The 17,661-nt window shown below is 56.8% G+C and overlaps 1 protein-coding gene across 4 annotated transcripts in view; it reads left to right on the top strand.

Annotated features, from left to right (window-relative positions):
• The first annotated feature begins 234 nt into the window (after nucleotides 1-234).
• The window catches only part of GASK1A (golgi associated kinase 1A), a 35,610-nt gene continuing 18,183 nt past the window's right edge, over nucleotides 235-17,661 (top strand). For 2 of the 4 annotated variants that reach the window (XM_066350750.1, XM_066350745.1), the window contains exon 1: nucleotides 5,487-5,740. In XM_066350750.1, the coding sequence (XP_066206847.1) occupies nucleotides 5,732-5,740 (9 nt within the window). In that variant the 5' untranslated portion in view covers nucleotides 5,487-5,731. Of the gene's footprint in view, nucleotides 526-5,486; nucleotides 5,741-17,661 lie in introns of those variants that run through there. The other 2 variants (XM_066350748.1, XM_066350746.1) reach the window with 2 other exon arrangements.

Genomic DNA, 17,661 nt, shown 5'->3' with positions numbered 1-17,661 from the left:
AGATCATCAGCCTGTCACTGGCCTGGCTCCTTCTGTCTCGGATCATCAGCCTGTCACTGGCCGGACAGTGTCTTCCTAGCACCTGGGCCTCTGCTTCAGACAGCTGCAGCCGCCAGAGCCCGGGGCAGGGCTTTTATTGTGAAAGGAGCTCTCCCTTCCGCGCTTTCGGGGAAGTGGAGAGGCTGGGCCAGGACGGCAGGGACTTTGCAAATTCTGCAGACGTCCCCAGCTGATCCTGAAGGCTCCAGGCTGCCAGGACCGGCGCCTGCAGACCCACAGATCCAGCGTGCATTCCCCAGACCTCCTTTAACAGCTCCACCCGCAGCGCAGCCCCGAGTGCACCGCGCGCCCAGGAGTTGTCGCTGGGCCACTTGGCCGTGGGAAAGCTGTGGACCATTGGTCTGGGAAACCCACATCCAGGGAAACCTAGCGAGCCACCACGCCAGGGGCCGACTGGGTACGGCAGGATGAGCCGGTGAGCCTACTGAGCACCGAGGAGCGGGCCCCGTCACCGAGAGGGACATGGTAGGAAGGGGAACCGGGTGGAAGGACCGGGTGGGCAGCCAGACAGGTGGCCAAGGGCAGCACACACTCACTGCGGGAGCACGCGGAGCTTGAGTGACCTCCGGGGGCAGAACTGTTCCTCGAAGGTCCGTGGGGGCGCCGGCTTTCATTTCTGCACCTAGAATAGGGTGGTCAGCTTTGCTGCTTCTAGTGGTGGGGAGGACCCTAGTTCGGGGCTTTTATTCATGGAGCTACATACCCTGGCTGAACGGTGACCCCTCTGAGCTCTGTATAAACTTCACCCAATGCACAAGGCAGGAGAGGAGAAGATTCTGGGGGGCACCCCAAAGCAGCCTCTGATGGGGGTGAGACACCTTCGAGTCACTTTATTCCACTGGAAAATGCAAGTGAATTTTATATGGTCACCTATAGCTTAGCCATGTTTGAATTTTAAAAAGTGATGCCTCCCGTTTATTACCATGGAATCACATTGGCCCGTGGTGAGGTTACCGTGCCTGGTCCCAGGGCCCCAGCCCCCTTCACCTCCCCGGACCACAGGGCGGGCGTGGGAGTGCTGGTCAGTCTCTGGGATGTCGTTCCTGAAGCTCGACCTTGTGAAAGACACTTTTCCATTGACGGAGCTCACACACCAACAAGAAGAGAAGACAGACCGGCTGAGAGGGTGGCCCAGGCGGCTGGCTCCAGCCCGCGTATGGCCTCAGGAAAGGGGCCTCCCTGGGCTGGCAGCTGATTGGCTCTGTCCCAGGCAGGTGCCACCTGCAGGCCCCCCCAACCCACTCCCTCGTTCACTCACCTGCTCTATGGGGTTTCAGTCACTGGGATGAGTTTGAACCTGGAAACTCACAGGGCTCCCCTGTTTCTGTGATGCCTCCCCCAGGCTCAAGCTCACAGAGGGCAAAGTGACGCTCGGGGGAGACCCTTTCCAGGGAGTTGAGTGGGGCTAGATTTCAGCAGGCCGTTAGAGACTCCGCACAGGATGGTGTCTGGATGGACCGCTCCCTGTGCCAGGCTGTCCTGGCAGTGTTGTTGGGCCAGGGGCCCAGGGCTGGTCAACAGGGGCCGGGGCTCGGGGAAGGGCACGTGTAAGGCTGTGTGAGTGTGTGTGTGAGTGTGTGTGAGTGTATGAGAGTATGTGTGAGAGTGTGTGAGAGTGAGTGTGTGTGAGTGTATGTGTGAGAGTGTGAGTGTGTGAGAGTGAGTGTGTGTGTGAGTGTATGTGTGAGAGTGTGTGTGCAAGTGTGTGTGAGAGTATGTGTATGAGTGTGTGAGTGTGTGTGAGAGTGTGTGTGTAAGAGTGTGTGAGTGTGCGAGTGGGTGTGTGCAAATGAGTGTGTGCAAGTGAGTGTGAGAGTGAATGTGTATGTGTGTGAGAGTGTGTGTGAGAGTGAATGTGTGTATGAGAGTGTGTGAGTGTGTGCATGAGCGTGCAAATGAGTGTATGCACAAGTGTGTGTGAGAGTGAGTGTGTGAGAGTGTATATGTGCGAGTGTGTGCAAGTGAGTGTGTGTGAGTGAGTGTGTATGTGTGAGTGTGTGTGCGAGTGCATGTGAGTGTGTGTGTGTTCCATCTCTCCCCTCCACCCCACCCCCACATAACACCCTTTCCCCCATCTTCCTAAGGTTTTCTTCTCAAAGCAGCTAGAGAAAGAAAGAATGGACTCTTCAGGTTGAAAAAGAGTGATGGAAGATAAAGAATGTGACACTGAAAAGTGGAGAGATTTTTCCTACAAAATTCCCTGTTCAGGGGCAAGAGTGTGGGCAGAAGAGATCGGAGGCCAGGGCCAGCAGTCGGAGGGCCCTTCCTGGTGCGCAGGGGTCCCCGGGCTCTGAGGTGTCTGCGGCAGGCTGGGGCCCCAGTGGTGGCAGTGGAGTGTGGTGGGGGAGAAGGTGCCATCTCTCCTCAGGGCTCATGGACGACTGTGCTTCATGGCCAGTGTGGTTTCCTGTCCCCTGGGCCAGCCGTCTCCTGGCCTCTCACCCTGTCTGGGCTGGTGTTAGGACGAGGACTTGTCAGGATCCACTTGCCAGGGAGAGGGGCCCAATGGGCACTCTTTGGCAGCAAAATGGCCTTGGAGATCTGAAGCTTCCCCTGGCTTCTCCCTCTGAAGGAAAGTCCTGTGGTCAAAATGCCTGGAGCCCATAGGGCAGCCAAGCACTGGCTGGAACCAGCAAAGGAAGAGGCAGGGGGCCGGAATCCTTTGGAGGGACTTCTAGTTCCTCCTCTGGAAAATGAGAGATCAGACCAGGTGTCCATCGGGACTCCGCTTAGCTCCAAACATGGATGATATGTGAGTCGTGTTGAAGTTGAACCCCAACCCTGGTGGTGACCTTGTTAGTGTGGACAACCAAGGGGGTGTGAGGAGGACAGGCTTCTCGGCGCTGGTCCCGATGGAGCGCCCCGACCAAGTCCAGGCTGGGGGACAGGGAAGCCGGTGCTCACGCCGCACTTCCCGGGACTCCCTGCATCTGTGGTGTCGCCTCTCCTTGACCTCAAGTCCTACCATGGCAGGTTCTCGTGAAATCCATCCTGGAAATGGCGCCTGCTACATGCCCCTCTTAGTCCTTCCATGGAGAAAGCTCTTTCAACTCATTGAAACTGAGATGTGAATGTCCCCAACTTTTTTGAGTAGGGAAGCCTCTAGCCTGTAATTTCTGAATACTGTCATGTTATGGGTCCAAGGTACATAAGATGAGTTACAAATATCAGCTAACACTCTGGAATCCTTGAATGTCTTTTTGCGAAAATGAACACTGAGCTGCAGGACCCAAGGCCAATTTCGATCATCCAGAAGGGGGTGTGGGTCTCTGCCTGGCCCCTGTGTGTGGATTTCTAAAGCAGAGATTGGGACACTCACCATCTTTCCTTGCAGCAGTGGTGGGAGGCTTGAGAATGTGCCATAGACTCTGAGCTTGGGTGGAAAATATTGATAGAAGTTAAGACTGTTCCTGCCAAATTAAAAAATATATAAGTTTTATTCCTGAGTCTTGGGGGGGGGGCTTTTGTAAATAGACATGACAGCGAGACAGTCAACTTCTTTCCTCAGGTAACCAGGGTTGTCGCTGTCACGTATTTGCTGCTCTTTGAGTAGTATTTTAAAGAGCTGAGACATCCCAAACATGATTTATTTTACTTTTTTCAAAGCGTGTGTTCATGTCTACATCTCTGAAAAGAAAAACTGACCTAACCACACCTTCAGTGCTCAGTCCCAGGGCCTTGGTAGTCACCTCCCTGTGGCGAACTGTCCGCGCTGGGGCTGTTCCCACTGGTGCGCTGGCCAGCTTCTGCTGACTCATGGCAGTGGGGTGACCCATGGCGGTGGGGTGACCCATGGCGGTGGGGTGACCCATGGCGGTGGGATGACCGTGGCTGTGGATGACCCATGGTGGTGGGTGACCCATGGCGGTGGGGTTACCCATGGTGGTGGGATTACCCATGGCGGTGGGGTGACCCAGAGCAGTGGGGTGACCATGGCGGTGGGGTGACCGTGGCTGTGGATGACCCATGGCGGTGGGGTGACCCATGGCGGTGGGGTGACCGTGGCTGTGGATGACCCATGGCGGTGGGGTGACCATGGCGGTGGGGTGACCCATGGTGGTGAGGTGACCCATGGCGGTGGGATTACCCATGGCGGTGGGGTGACCCATGGCGGTGGGGTGACCCATGGCGGTGGGATTACCCATGGCGGTGGGATGACCCATGGCGGTGGGGTGACCCATGGCGGTGGGATTACCCATGGCGGTGGGGTGACCCATGGCGGTGGGATTATTTATGGCGGTGGGGTGACCATGGCGGTGGGGTGACCGTGGCTGTGGATGACCCATGGCGGTGGGGTGACCATGGCGGTGGGGTGACCGTGGCTGTGGATGACCCATGGCGGTGGGGTGACCCATGGCGGTGGGGTGACCCATGGCGGTGGGATGACCCATGGCGGTGGGGTGACCCGTTGTTGTGGGATTACCCATGGTGGTGGGGTGACCCATGGCAGTGAGATCTGAGACCTGGTGAAGCAGGAATCATACAGGCTCCCGGGAACCAGTTGCTTCAGCCTCTTCATCAAAGACCTCACTGCAGCCAGCCCCCCTCGACGGCCCAGAGCACATTCTGAGAGGCATGTTACCTTGTCTGCCTCCACTCTGTGCTGCGGACATGTCATCAGGCGGGCACCGTGAGGGCAAAGAGGGTCCCAGGAGAGCCCACACGTGGGTCACCTCTCCTGGAAAGACTAAGAGCTCCAATTCCTGTAGGTTAAGCCCAGAGGGGAATCTCAGGGTGAAGGAGCTGAGTCCGGAGAAGGACTGTGATGTCAGGGTCACTCAGAGCCGGCCTGGAGCCTAGGCGTCCTAGTTCTCCCTCTCCTCCCCACAGCGCCACGCGGGTCCCATCACAGACACGGGGCCTCTTCACGCACTGAGGCATTCGGTGCGGCCACCACGCTGGTCCCATCACAGACACGGGGCCTCTTCACGCACTGAGGCATTCGGTGCGGCCACCACGCTGGTCCCATCACAGACGCAGGGCCTCTTCACGCACTGAGGCATTCGGTGCGGCCTGGAGTGATGGAGAAAAGGCACAGGTGACGTCCCACTGGGCTGCGTGTGGCTCTGGGGAAGCGCTCCGGGTCTCAGCCTCCTGATCTGTAGAATGGGGCACTAATCACAATGGGTTGTTACAGGAGCAAATGGAATCCCAGAGGTGAAAACAGCACCCCAAAGGTGCTATAAGAATGGGGGTTCTACAGAGAACCCACAGAACTAGGTTTTCTTTATTGTCAGGACCTAAAGCAAACAGCAAGGAAGTCACCTTGTGCGTTTCATTCAGTCCCAGTCAAGGGGTACTTCTAGAACTCTTCTCTAAGTGTCGATCCAGGGTAAACAGTTCCCATTCTAAAATAGTTTACTTGCTCCTTTAAATCTCTCTTCAGCAGGCAGGAAGTACCCAGTCTGCGGGAAGTCTTTGCCCAGTCTTTGTTCCCTGGGCCTCCTTGCCGGGTGGGAAGGCAGCCCCCACTCAGCCACAGCCCCTGGGTCTAACCCTGGGATGTCCCAGCAAACCCTCCGAAGGCCCAGGAGTCTGGGCAAGCCCCTCAGGAAGTCAAACCGGTTTGGAATCAGATCTGGGGATCCGGGCTTCCAGCCCCTGCAGCCTGCCGGAAATTTGATAGCCTCTCTGTTCTGGTTGCCCCGCACCTGCACCTCCTGCCGCTTACATGAGCCAGGTGAGCACAAGGCTGGCTGCGAGCAGAAGGCTTTAAACAATCCACTGGCCCCAATCAGACCAAGCAGGAGCTGGTCCAAGAACAGTAGATTGGAAACGGGGGTGGGGGTGGATTGACCTCACAGCGAAATGAGTTCCTTAGCTGTTTCAGGGGCCAGTGGGAGAAACGTGCTTCGGAGGGACCTCAAAGATGCTGACCACCCTCCGAGAAGAGGCTGGGGAGGTCCAGCCTCCCTCTCCATCTGAGGTACCAACGGAGAACAGAGTGCCCCGTTTTCCTGGGGCCCGGGTGCTGTGAGCGACCTGCGCTGCCTTTGCTTGGAGGGTGTTCTGATGTGACTGCTAAAGTGTTTCCATCTGGGGCGTCTGAAGTAACAGTCCTTGTATTGTTTGGATGTGTCTGCCGGCCTGAGTCTGCAGTCCTGAGAGTGAGCATGCGGCGGTGGTTTGTGGGTGACCCTGTGGCTGCCCTTCCCCGTGTGCACCCCCATGGCCCTCCCACAGACACGGGGACAGATTGCTGGAAGCGGCCCGCGGTCTTTCCATATTTCCGAGGGGCTGGCCTGGTGGCTGTCGCGCTGCTCAGAGAGGAAGCAAGGAGCTGCCTCAAGGTAGCAGCTGGCGAGTTTAGGGGTGAAGGGGATAAGCTGAAGGGGAGGAGGTGGACACAGTGGGAGCCTCGTGCTGGTGTCCAGGCAGTAACTCGTCCTGACAAACACCCGTCTCCTTCGGGCAAGGCCTGAGACTGCCTCCCAGCAGCTTTGGAAGTCTTGAGAAGGCCACGAAAGGGGAATTCACAGTCCGTACATGGGAGTGCATTGGTGCTCCCTCTCTCTCCTTGCTGCCTTGACACTCATTCATTCATTCATGCATGCATTCATTCAGAAAGTGCCTGCTTTAAGCCAGACATTGCGCTAGGGCAGAAGGTACAGCAATAAATAACACAGACCCTGTCCTCCCTGCAGGGGGAGATTGAATGTGCAATTTAGTGATGCTGCTTGTGAGTGCCCAGGAGTGTGCACCTGTAAGCGTGTGTAGGTGGGGCAGAGCAGGTGGTAGGTTCAGGGCAGAGGGAAGCATGAAGAACTATCTCTTTCCTATGAGCCAAATGCTCTGGTGAGGATGCAGGGAAGGGTGATCTCATGCTGGAAGCTCCCAGCCCGAGGGGTGAAGGGAGCGGCCGGCTCCAGCGCAGGACCAGGGAGTGTCTAAGGTTAGCCTGGATTTTGTCAAGTGAAGAAAAGAGAAGCCATAGCTACCGGAATAGCTCAACAACAGAACACCCTGACAATGTCAAGTGCTGACCAGGGTGCAGATCAACGCTCAGTGGAAGGGCGCCGTGATACAGCCAGGCGGAAAAGCAGTTGGTCAGTTTATTCTCAAGTTCAACATACACTTGCCCTATACCCAGAAAACCTATGTATTTCCCTAGGAAGAATGAAAACATATGTCTATATGAGAACCTGGAAACAAATGTTCACAGTAGCTTTATTTATAATTTCCCCAAACTGGGAGCAACCCAAATGTCCCTCAACTGTAGAGTGGATAAACACGCGAGGATCCACCTACGCCACGGACTCAGCAGGGAGGAGACGAGGTGGTTGCGCAACAGCGCGGGTGGATCTCAAAGGCGTTGTGCGGCGGACGGATTTCAAAGGGAGGAACTCGATCTCAGGGGTTACATACTGTGCGATTCCGTTTCGCGGGTGGATCTCAAAGGCATTGTGCGGCGGGGAGGAACTCGATCTCAGGGGTTACGTACTGTGCGATTCCGTTTATAAACTGGAGTGTTGGTGAACAGGCAGTGGTTGCCAGGGCTTAGGAATGGAGAGGCTGTGACTACATGGGGCTGTACAGGGGAGCTTTCTGAGGTGAGGGAACCGTTATATGCTGATTGTGGCGGTGATCACATGATTCTATGCATGCGTTAAAACTCAGAAATTGACATAAAAATTTTTACTTTTACTGCACGTGAATTTTAAAGACTGCATAACAGTAGTAAGAGGGAAAGGCAGCCTAGCAGGAGAAACAGCATGTGCAAAGGTCCGGAGGCGAAACTGAGCCGTCAGAGGTCGGCCGGGTGCGGGCTGGGCGAACCCCCTAGGAACGGGGCTGGAGGCGGAGCCCAGCGGCTGGGCATGAGCGGTCTCCCGACCCAGCTCAGCCGGGACTTGGTGTTATCCTGGGACAGAGGGGACACGGGAAGGGCTTTTGAGCTTGGAGAGGTGGGGTTCTGTTTGAATTTTAGAGAGCAGTTGGGGGGGGGGAGTGCAGGGAGCGGAGTGGAGGGGGAGTGTCTGGGTCTTGATCGTGGTCCTGGTGGACAGGATGGAGGCGTGGGCCCTTCGCGGCCTGGCCAGCTGGAGGGAGCAGCTGGGAGGGGTGAACGGGCAGAACCTCCAGCCCCTGTTAACCTCAGACGGGAGCCTGAGGAAAGGTCAGCGTGACTGCAGTGTCCCCCTCAGGAGGCCGGGGACGCAGGCCTCCCCTTGTATAGACACTGCCTTCCTCCTCTCTCCTCAGCTTCACTTAGGTGTATCTCATGTGTCCTTGAGTCACGCCGCGAAGTCATCGCAGTATAGGGGTAACTTATTTAAAAATAACACCAATCACTTTAATTCTATAAAACAGTTCATTAGGTTTTATTCTTAAGAGCAATGGTGAAATTTGGACACTTCCCCCTTCTTCCTGGTTTTGCCTTTATAATTGTAAAGATGGGACCGATATAGCTGCAGTACTGAATGGCTATAGTGTTGTTATGCCGCCCTAGCCACCTTACCCGCGGTCCCCCGGTGCCCTCTGCCAGCCAGCACAGCCACGCGTGCCCGTGCCCATCCCCCTGGCCTGGGCCCAGCTGACTGCCCCTGCTGGGGGGCGGGCAGGGGCTGTGGCTGCCCCATCTCACCCAGCCTAGCTTCCCCGGCTGCCGTGGGCTTGGGTTTCTGCTAAGTGGCGGCGGGAAGGGGCTGTGTCACATGCTGTTTACTTGTGGGCAGTTTTTGTTTGGCTTTCGAGGGTGTTTGCTTGCAATGAGCAAACAGCCTCTTCAGAACCATCTGGAGAATTCAAATCCTTCCATCTTGGCTTGGGTGATGGTTTCGTGGTTCCAGGTTTAAGAGCCAAGTTGAGGAGGGATTTTTCCAGGAACACTATCAGCCAAAAAAACTAGTTAAAGACAGCAGAGGGTATAGAGCTAGGAGAGACGGGGGGAGAGAAATAAGCCACAGGGCAGAGACAGAATTGTATGGGTGGGACATGAGGACAGTGAAGCTGAGACAGGAAGGACAGGCCCACGGACGTCCGCCCACCTGTGGGCACCTGAGCTGGAGCAGACAGGTGCTCCTGGCAGCCTGAGAGTGACCCTGGGGACACAGGCCCTGGGCTGCACGGGGCGGGAGTTCTGAGCTGGGTCTCTGCAGGCGCCGCGCTCCGGCAGAGCTGTGACGCTTTCCGCAGGCTTGTCTGAGTCTCACGTGTCCACGTCAGCTCTGTGCCCCTGCCTGGGGGCACTGTCCGCAGGATAAATGGCTTTGTCCCACGGCTGGCCTGGCCTCTGTCCACATGGGGTTTGCACCAGTGCCGTGAGGTGACTTCCAGTGCGCCCGGCACTGGGGAATTCTCAAGACATTCTGTCAATGATCTTTGAAGTGGCTTTAGTACTTTTAAATGCTAGGTGACATGTTTGAGTGGGAAGGGAAGACCCAAAGATAGTGAAACCTGTCACATCAAAGGGTCACAGTTTCAAAAAGGACAGGCTCCACAACCCCCTCCATCCTTTTCCCTGGGGGGAAGAGTGAAGCCCAGCCTCCTGGGTGGTCTGGGGGCCCCCCCGCAGACGGCTGCAGAGGGTGGGGCGGGGCACCCTGACCCGCAGCAGGCGCGTTTGCTGGGCGGACGGGTTGGAGCCAGGCTCCGGCTGTGCCCAGGCCGGGGGTGAGCGGCGGGTTTGGGGTCACCCTGTCTGGGATGGCTCGGTCCAGCGGAGGTGAAGGCTGCCGCGGTTTGAGGACGGGTGTTGAACGGGCCATTTGGATGTGCACCCCTGTGCTGGGAGGTGGGTGGGCAGGGCACATGGGCCTGTTTCTCCGGGACAGAGCGGCTCTGTTGTCTGTCCACACAGAGGCTCAGTGTGCACCTCCGGGGGGACCCGGGCCCTGGCGCAGGAACCGGCTGCGGGCAGCGGGTGGCCTCCTGGGCAGCGCGAGCACTCCCTCCTGGCTGCCCACATTCCCCGCGGTCCGCAGGGCCTGGTGGAGTCGGCTCCCGGGTCCTCTCTGCCCCCGGCCCCCCACCCCACTGCTCTGGTGCCCTACAGATCCTGTTGCGACTACAAAGATGCTATTGTGTTTCTTTCTTTTTCAGAACATGTTCTCTTGCAACTCGAGTTACAATCCCCTCGTTTCCCTTTGGGGAGGGGGCGGGCGGCTGACGGGGCATGCCGCCCTGTTTGGTCACTTCACTGGCAGTCAGGAAGGGCTGCTGGTTCCTCGTTCACACTCACCGCCCAGGCAGTGGCCCAGGGCGACCGGGTCTAAACTGTGATTGTCACAGCACCTTCCCTTGATACAGTTTTAAAGCATGAAGGGTTCAGAGGGCGAGTGGTCATCAGTACTGAATTCGAACCCTGCTTACCACCTTGGGCAAGTCAGGGAACTTGAACCTCTCAGCCTCAGTTTCCCTGTGAAGATAATGCTGCCCCCCTGTGGGTCTGTGTGTTCAATGCTGTGATGAGCATAAAGCACCTCATACAATAGTCATCGGCACATAGTAGGTGTTCAATTAACGAGAGCTGTGGTTACGTTGTCCTGGACAACGGACAGGGCAGGAGGCAGCAGGGCCTGGGCCTTCAGGACAGTTAGTAGCATCCTGCAGGGGTGCCTGGGGGGACCGTGAGTTGGGGGTTAATAGCCTTGGACCAGAACTCCCATGAAAAGGGGTACTGGATTGGGGCATCTGTGCTGCAAACGGACTCCCTTGATGTCAGTTCTGGGGGTCCATCCCTGTAACGGTGAGCTAGAGAGAGATGGAGCCAAATGGTAGAGGGAACTGTCCCTAGTTCAAGGGTTCTTCACTCACAGATCGCTGTGGAGTACTAGGAATGTGACTAGTGCAATGGAATGGCAGGGGTTTTTTTTTTGTTTGTTTGTTTGTTTGTTTTTCTGAAGCTGGAAACGGGGAGAGACAGTCAGACAGACTCCCGCATGCGCCCGACCAGGATCCACCCGGCACACCCACCAGGGGCGACGCTCTGCCCACCAGGGGGTGATGCTCTGCCCCTCCGGGGCGTCGCTCTGCCGCAACCAGAGCCACTCCAGCGCCTGGGGCAGAGGCCAAGGAGCCATCCCCAGCGCCCGGGCCATCTTTGCTCCAATGGAGCCTCCACTGCGGGAGGGGAAGAGAGAGACAGAGAGGAAGGGGGGGTGGAGAAGCAAATGGGTGTTTCTCCTATGTGCCCTGGCCGGGAATCGAACCCGGGTCCCCCGCACGCCAGGCCGACGCTCTACCGCTGAGCCAACCGGCCAGGGCCCGGAATGGCAGTTTTAAATTTTGATTCACTGAAATGTAAATAGCCACATGTGGCTGTCACACTGGACAGCGCGGCTCTGGACAAGAAGCATAAACGGAAGTGCGGATGGAGCCCAGGCCACCAGCACAGGTCGATGAAGTGGGCTCGGTACAGTGAAAAAAAAAGTCAGTCTGAGCTGTGGTCAGCGTGGCGCTTCTCTTCTGTGAACGCCAGTGAAGCAGGTGAGGTCCCAAGGGTCACTGCCCTCCGGGCCTTCCACGAAGAAGCCCGCATGACCTGCCGAGACCGGGCGGACGGAGGGAGACCGGGCAGACGGAGGGAGGCCGAGGCGGCTTCTCCTCCCCTGTCCCAGTTGGCTCAGCCTCCCCTGTTGTCACAAGTTTGGTCAGAAAAGGGAAGAAGTGTGTCTGGAAGATTCGGGCTTGCCCCCCCCCCCCCCAGTCTTGTCGGGGGCTGTGTCCTGGCCTCTGAGCGGGAGAGAGTAGATAGAACTCTCTGGAAGGCTGGGAGGCCCAGAGAGAAAGCTTAATTTTTTTCAGCCACAGTCCCCACCCCACTCCCTCCCCAGCCTGAGAGCAAAATGTATGGCTGTTAAGACAAAGGCAGCCAGAGAAAATTTCCAACAAATGACAGGGTCTCCGCAGTTTCGTCTCTGCGGTGTTCCCACACTGGCGCTCTTGTGAGCTGGAACAACGTGGTAATTCATTTACGGATGTGGAGAGGGCTCCGGGGGCCAGCAGGGCTGAGCGTGTAATCAGCATAGAGACCGGAGCCCGACAACCAGGAAAGGAGGGAGAGGGAAAGGACACAATGGCTAACTCCTCCCCATCTTGGAAGCAGAGGGTTGGGGGGTCCACCTACAGGGCTGGCGTTTCCCGGGTCCCAGGGGCCCGACCTCGGAGTAACCCCATGGGCACCATCAGGAAATAGCCATTATAGTGGTAGTAACGATAATAACACTGACTGAAGCCAACTCTATGCCAGGCTCTGCCTCGAATGCTTTACCTACAACAGCCCATAAAACTCGAGGTGCTCGGTGGAGTAATTTTTGTTTTTATGAGTGAGAAGACACAGTCTTTTCCCCCCAGTATGTCACCTTCGTAAGGGGAGTGGGTCGTCTGCTTTGTGCTGCTTGCATCTCTTCTGGCCGGAGCAGTGCTAGGCTCAGGGACATCTGCTCAATGAACTAATGAAGGGACCCTCCCATGACGGAGGTACTACTCTTATCACCATGGTACAGGCAGAAAAGTGAGGCCTGAGGTCACGCAGCAAGGACACAGTGGAGCTGGAGGCAGCACCCAGGCAGCCTGGCTCTGAGTTCAGCGTGTGTGGACTGGCGATGGGAGGAAACCTGGTGAGCTGCCGCCTCCTCTGGGCCCAGAGACGAAGCTTGGCAACCAGTGTGAGGGCTGGAGAAAGACCGCAGCGAGCACACTGGTCCTGGGGGCTCCTCCTTCCACTGGGGACTGAGCGGGGTGGGCCCTCGGGGACCATGGGGATGTGAGGTGCTCAGTCCCTCGCTGAGCCTAGGCCCAGGGGCCCAGGGCCATCCACGCTGAGCCTGAGGACTTGTGGCCTCCCCGGAGAATGTGCACAAATCCCAAAAGGCTGTTTGTCTTTCTGATGACAAGTAGGTTACTCTGTCCCTGGAGCCGAGAGCCGGCAGCTGCCTGCGCCAGGGGCCTCGGGGCCTCGTGCAGAAGCGCTCATTCCACACTCCGTCCGTGTGCTGAGCAGTGAGTCAGAGCTGAGGCTGCAGCTTGGGCTGGAATACTGACCCCTCAGTGGTGGGGCCGGGGGCCCTGCGAGGGGCAGCCCCACAAGCCAGGGCCCGTTGCTTGGTGCAGCTGATGCAGAAGTTTTCTTAACTGCCCTCTCTCCACCCTCTGCGACCCCTGCTTTGGGTGATACGTGCAGCTCCCTATAGCAGAGACGCAGGAAGGTAGTTTTGTGTGTGATTGTGTCTGGGGATTGACGAACGGGTCTGGAGTCAAACTGCTGGGTCGGAGGGTGGGCAGGCCCTCAGCAGGTCCTGTTGGTCCCACTGCTGGTCTCTGCACCCCGTTCAGTAGGGCTCCCTCTTGGCCTGACTCTTCTGTTTTTCAAGCGTTAGGTACTGAGTGTGCAGGCTGCCCTTTTCTTGAGGGTGGGGGAGGGCGGAATAGATAGATAGATGTGGGGTTCGCAGAGATGGGGAGAATCTGCAGGTCGGAAAACAGCACATTCTTTTACAAAAATGCACCTCCTGGGACTCTCACCCTGGGCAGTGCTGATCCTTCTCCCAACTGTCCCTCACGTAACTGCACACAAGGAGGAACCTTCCCCCTCCCCCCTCCTCCTTCTCCTCCTCCCCTCCCCCTCCTCTCCCTTCCCCTCCTCTTCCACCTCCTCCTCTCCCCCCCTCCCCCTCCCCCTCCCCCTCCCCCTCCGTCCCCTCCTCCCTATCCTCCCCTTCCTCCTCCCCCTCCCCCTCTCCCTCCCCCTTCTCCTCCTCTTTTTCCACCTTCTTCTCCTTCTCCTCCTCCCCTCCCCCTCCCCCTTTATCCCCTCCTCCCTATCCTCCCCTTCCTCCTCCCCCTCCTCCTCCTCCTCCCCCTCCTCCCCCTCGTTCTCCTCCTCCTCCCTTCCCCCTCCTCCTTAAGCTGACGTTCACTGAGCATCTAGTATGCATCCAGGCTCATTGTAAGCATCTGATAGTTACCTCATTTAATTCGTGTAACTGCCTATAAGTTTGTGTCTCAGGTTGGCTTCGCCCAGAAGCAGACCTTCAGAGGAGGCTTGCAGTACAGGCAGTGTATCTGGAAGATGTCACCAGAGGACACGGAGTCAGGTGGGGCGGGGGTGAAGCCAGTTTGGAAGGCAGCGTGCCTGTGGCTGCATTTCCAGATCACCACAGCTCCCTGCCAACATGAACTCTGTGTTCTGGACCAACTTGGTGCCCGCTGGTGCCTCTCCGCAGGCCAGCACCCTTCACGCCCGGCAGACCCCAGGGTGTCAGAAGGCGGACATTTACTTGGTCTAACTCTCTGTAAGATCTCCTGTAACACTTCTGGGTAGCCAAGGTTCCCAGGAATGCAAACAGGAAAGCACATCAATACTTGGTAAATACTTTCCTTCTTACATTTCTTGTTTTAGAGCCCTAGGCCCGTGAGATTAACTGTCGGGTCATCCAACAACTGACTGAAGTTATGGACCATTTAGTTTCCAGTGTATTTGGTAGCAGGATGGGGCATGGAAGACACTGAAGACTAACTTCTCCTACTTGCAAGTTCTGCCTATTGCTTTTTTGTTTGTTTTGTATTTTTCTGAAGTGAGAAGCAGGGAGGCAGAGAGACAGACTCCCGCATGCGCCCAACCGGGATCCACCCGGCATGCCCACCAGGGGGCGATGCTCTGTCCTTCTGGGGCGTTGCTCAGTTGCAATTGGAGCCATTCAGGCACCTGAGGCAGAGGCTGTGGAGCCATCCTCAGCGCCCGGGCCAACTTTGCTCCAATGGAGCCTTGGCTGTGGGAGGGGAAGAGAGAGACAGAGAGGAAGGAGGGGGGAGGGGGTGGAGAAGCAGATGGGCGCTTCTCCTGTTTGTCCTGGCCGGGAATCAAAACCGGGACTCCTACATGCCAGGCCGACGCTCTACCACTGAGCCAACCGGCCAGGGCCACAAGTTTTGCCTTTTTTTTTTTTTTTTTTTTTTTTTGTATTTTTCTGAGGCTGGAAACGGGGACGCAGTCAGACAGACTCCCGCAAGTGCCCGACCGGGATCCACCCGGCATGCCCACCAGGGGGCGATGCTCTGCCCACCAGGGGGCGACGCTCTGCCCATCCGGGGTGTCACTCTGTCGCGACCAGAGCCACTCTAGCACCTGGGGCAGAGGCCAAGAAGCCATCCCCAGCGCCCGGGCCATCCCCTGCTCCAATGGAGCCTCTGCTGCAGGAGGGGAAGAGAAAGACAGAGAGGAAGGAGAGGGGGAGGGGTGGAGAAGCAGATGGGCGCCCCTCCTGTTTGTCCTGGCCGGGAATCAAACCCAGGACTTCCGCACGCCAGGCCGATGCTCCACCACTGAGCCAACCAGCCAGGGCCACAAGTTTTGCCTTTTAAAGTCATGCTTGCCCTGGACCCATTTCCTGAACTAAAATGTACATTTCCTTGAAGACAAGGAAAATCTCATTCTTTGGACCCCACGGCACCATGGTGCACAGGTGAGGTTCCCAGGACACCCGTCACAGGAGGAAGATGGAGGGTGGCCCACGATCTCGGGCCAGGAGGCTCTCTCCTGGGCTCTTCCTCTCCTTCCCACCTCTGCCCTGCACCGCCTCCCTCTCCCGCCCAGCAGGTACACCATTCCAGAGGCCCCTTGGCATCAGATCTGTGTCTTGGCAGAACTCGGTCTAACCGGGGCTCTGGCATTGTGAACTGGCCCAGAAAGCTTGCCTTGGGTCAAGTGCTGAACGAAATTCCCCAGCAGGACACAGAGGAGCCGAGTGGAACCCTTCCGGCTCCTTTCCTGGGTAGAACTTGATGACTCACACAGTCTGGGGAAGGGACAGTTCCTTCTCACAGTGGAGGCAACTTACTGCAAAGCAGCATGTGGTCACATCCAGCCTGAGACGGGTTTGGCCCGTCCAGCCCAGGGCAGGAGGCCAGAGCAGAGGAAGAGGAGCCAGAGCTATGAAATACGGGTCTGTGCTCGGTCGGCATGCTTGCGTGGCCCTCACCAAGTATGCGGACAGGGAAGCAGCGCGTGCTTATTTGCTCAAGGACACAGGCTGAGACAGGGAAACGCTGATGGACTGACTTCACCCCTTTCGAAAGAGGAGAACTGAGATTTGTAGCAGGGAGCCACGGCCGCTGACTTCCAGGAACACCTGATTTGGCCAGGAGCCTCAGCGAGAACTTAGGGTAGAGAGGAAGGTAAAGGGACAGTCCCCTGGCCCTGGGAGACTCTGGAACAATAATACTTTTTCTATTTATGTGGCCAGTGAGGGAGCAAAGTTGCTTTGGAGGAAGGATTCCTGGGGGCTAGGGAGGCCTCCTGCCAGTTGCATCCTTGGCTTGCTCCTGTCTCCTGCAGTTCCTAGGGTTCGGAGCTGAGGCCTCAAGCACCCTCTCCTACACCTGAACTTGTGTCTTCCCCAGGCTTCCTGTGTGGACGAGGCAGCTCCCTGCCCTTTTCTGTGGTCACACACATCCTCCTCTTCTCTCTGGGTTCCTATGACTAGAAACTACACAACACAGACACCTGGTGGATAGGAAATCTGTTGATCACCGCTAGTCTCCTTCCAGATGAGATCGGAGCTAGGGTGGGTCATGTTCCAGCCTCCCATCCCGGAACCCGTGTTAGAAGGTCTAGTAGTGTGTTTCTCAGGACGGATGGTCAGAGGCTGAGTGTGCGCTAGACTCTCCCAACTCTGTGGTTTTATTTTGGTGAGACAAAAGACTCAGCATCTGTTCTAAGTCGGCAGTGGCTTTGGGGTCTGAATCAGTTCTTTTTCTGCCCACCTAACGGCCGGAAGAAGTTTCAGCAGGCTTCAGGCGCTTGATGGGGTGAGTGGAGAAGTGAGAAATGGAGACCTCTTTTCTTGGGCTTGCCAAGGTGGCCGTTTAGTGCTTAGCTGATGTCTTCACTGAGGAGAGATGGCTGGGTCAGGCTGTGGGGAAAACAATGCGATGGTTTCAAGTGCGAGCCGTTCAGGGGAGCCAGGAGAGGGTTAGCGGCTCAGAGCGAAGGCTCAGTGCTCCTCACGTCGCAGGTCTGGAGATCTCACACCTGCCCTGTGCCTGCAGCTCCCTCAGGCGCCTGGAGTCACCTGCCGGATGTTTCATTCATGAATTAAGACACAAAGCATACACCAGCTAAAGAGAGAGCATCTCACAAGAGCCCGGACTGGGCCACCTTCTTCTCGAGAGAAGGTAGTGCACTGGATAGCTAACCACAGCTTCCCTGGGGGTCTTTCTCCTCACCCGGGAAGCGTGCGCGTGCTTCTCACACTGTTTTCGGTGTTGATGGCTGCTGTTCACTCCCCCTCTGTGGAAGCTGAGGACCTGGGCCTCCCCCACCCCTCTCTCCCAGACGCACGCCCTTCTCATCGTTCGTCCTCCTGGCATGATCCAGTGATGATTTTGGTTAGGTCAGTGCTTACGTAATTCTGACTACAGAAAAGCCATTCATGGCTATATTAGTTTCCTATTGCTGGTCTAACAAATTGCCACAAACACGATGGTTTAAAACAGTGGTCCCCAACCCCGGGGCCACAGACCAGTACCGGTCCGTGGGCCATTTGGTACCAGTCCACAGAGAAAGAATAAATAACTTACATTATTTCTGTTTTATTTATATTTAAGTCTGAACAATGTTTTATTTTTAAAAAATGACCAGATTCTTGCCTGACCTGTGGT

This window comes from Saccopteryx leptura, chromosome 10 (assembly GCF_036850995.1).
Source record: "Saccopteryx leptura isolate mSacLep1 chromosome 10, mSacLep1_pri_phased_curated, whole genome shotgun sequence".
In the NCBI taxonomy this organism is placed as follows: Eukaryota; Metazoa; Chordata; class Mammalia; order Chiroptera; family Emballonuridae; genus Saccopteryx; species Saccopteryx leptura.
This window is presented reverse-complemented; position numbering and strand designations above follow the sequence as displayed.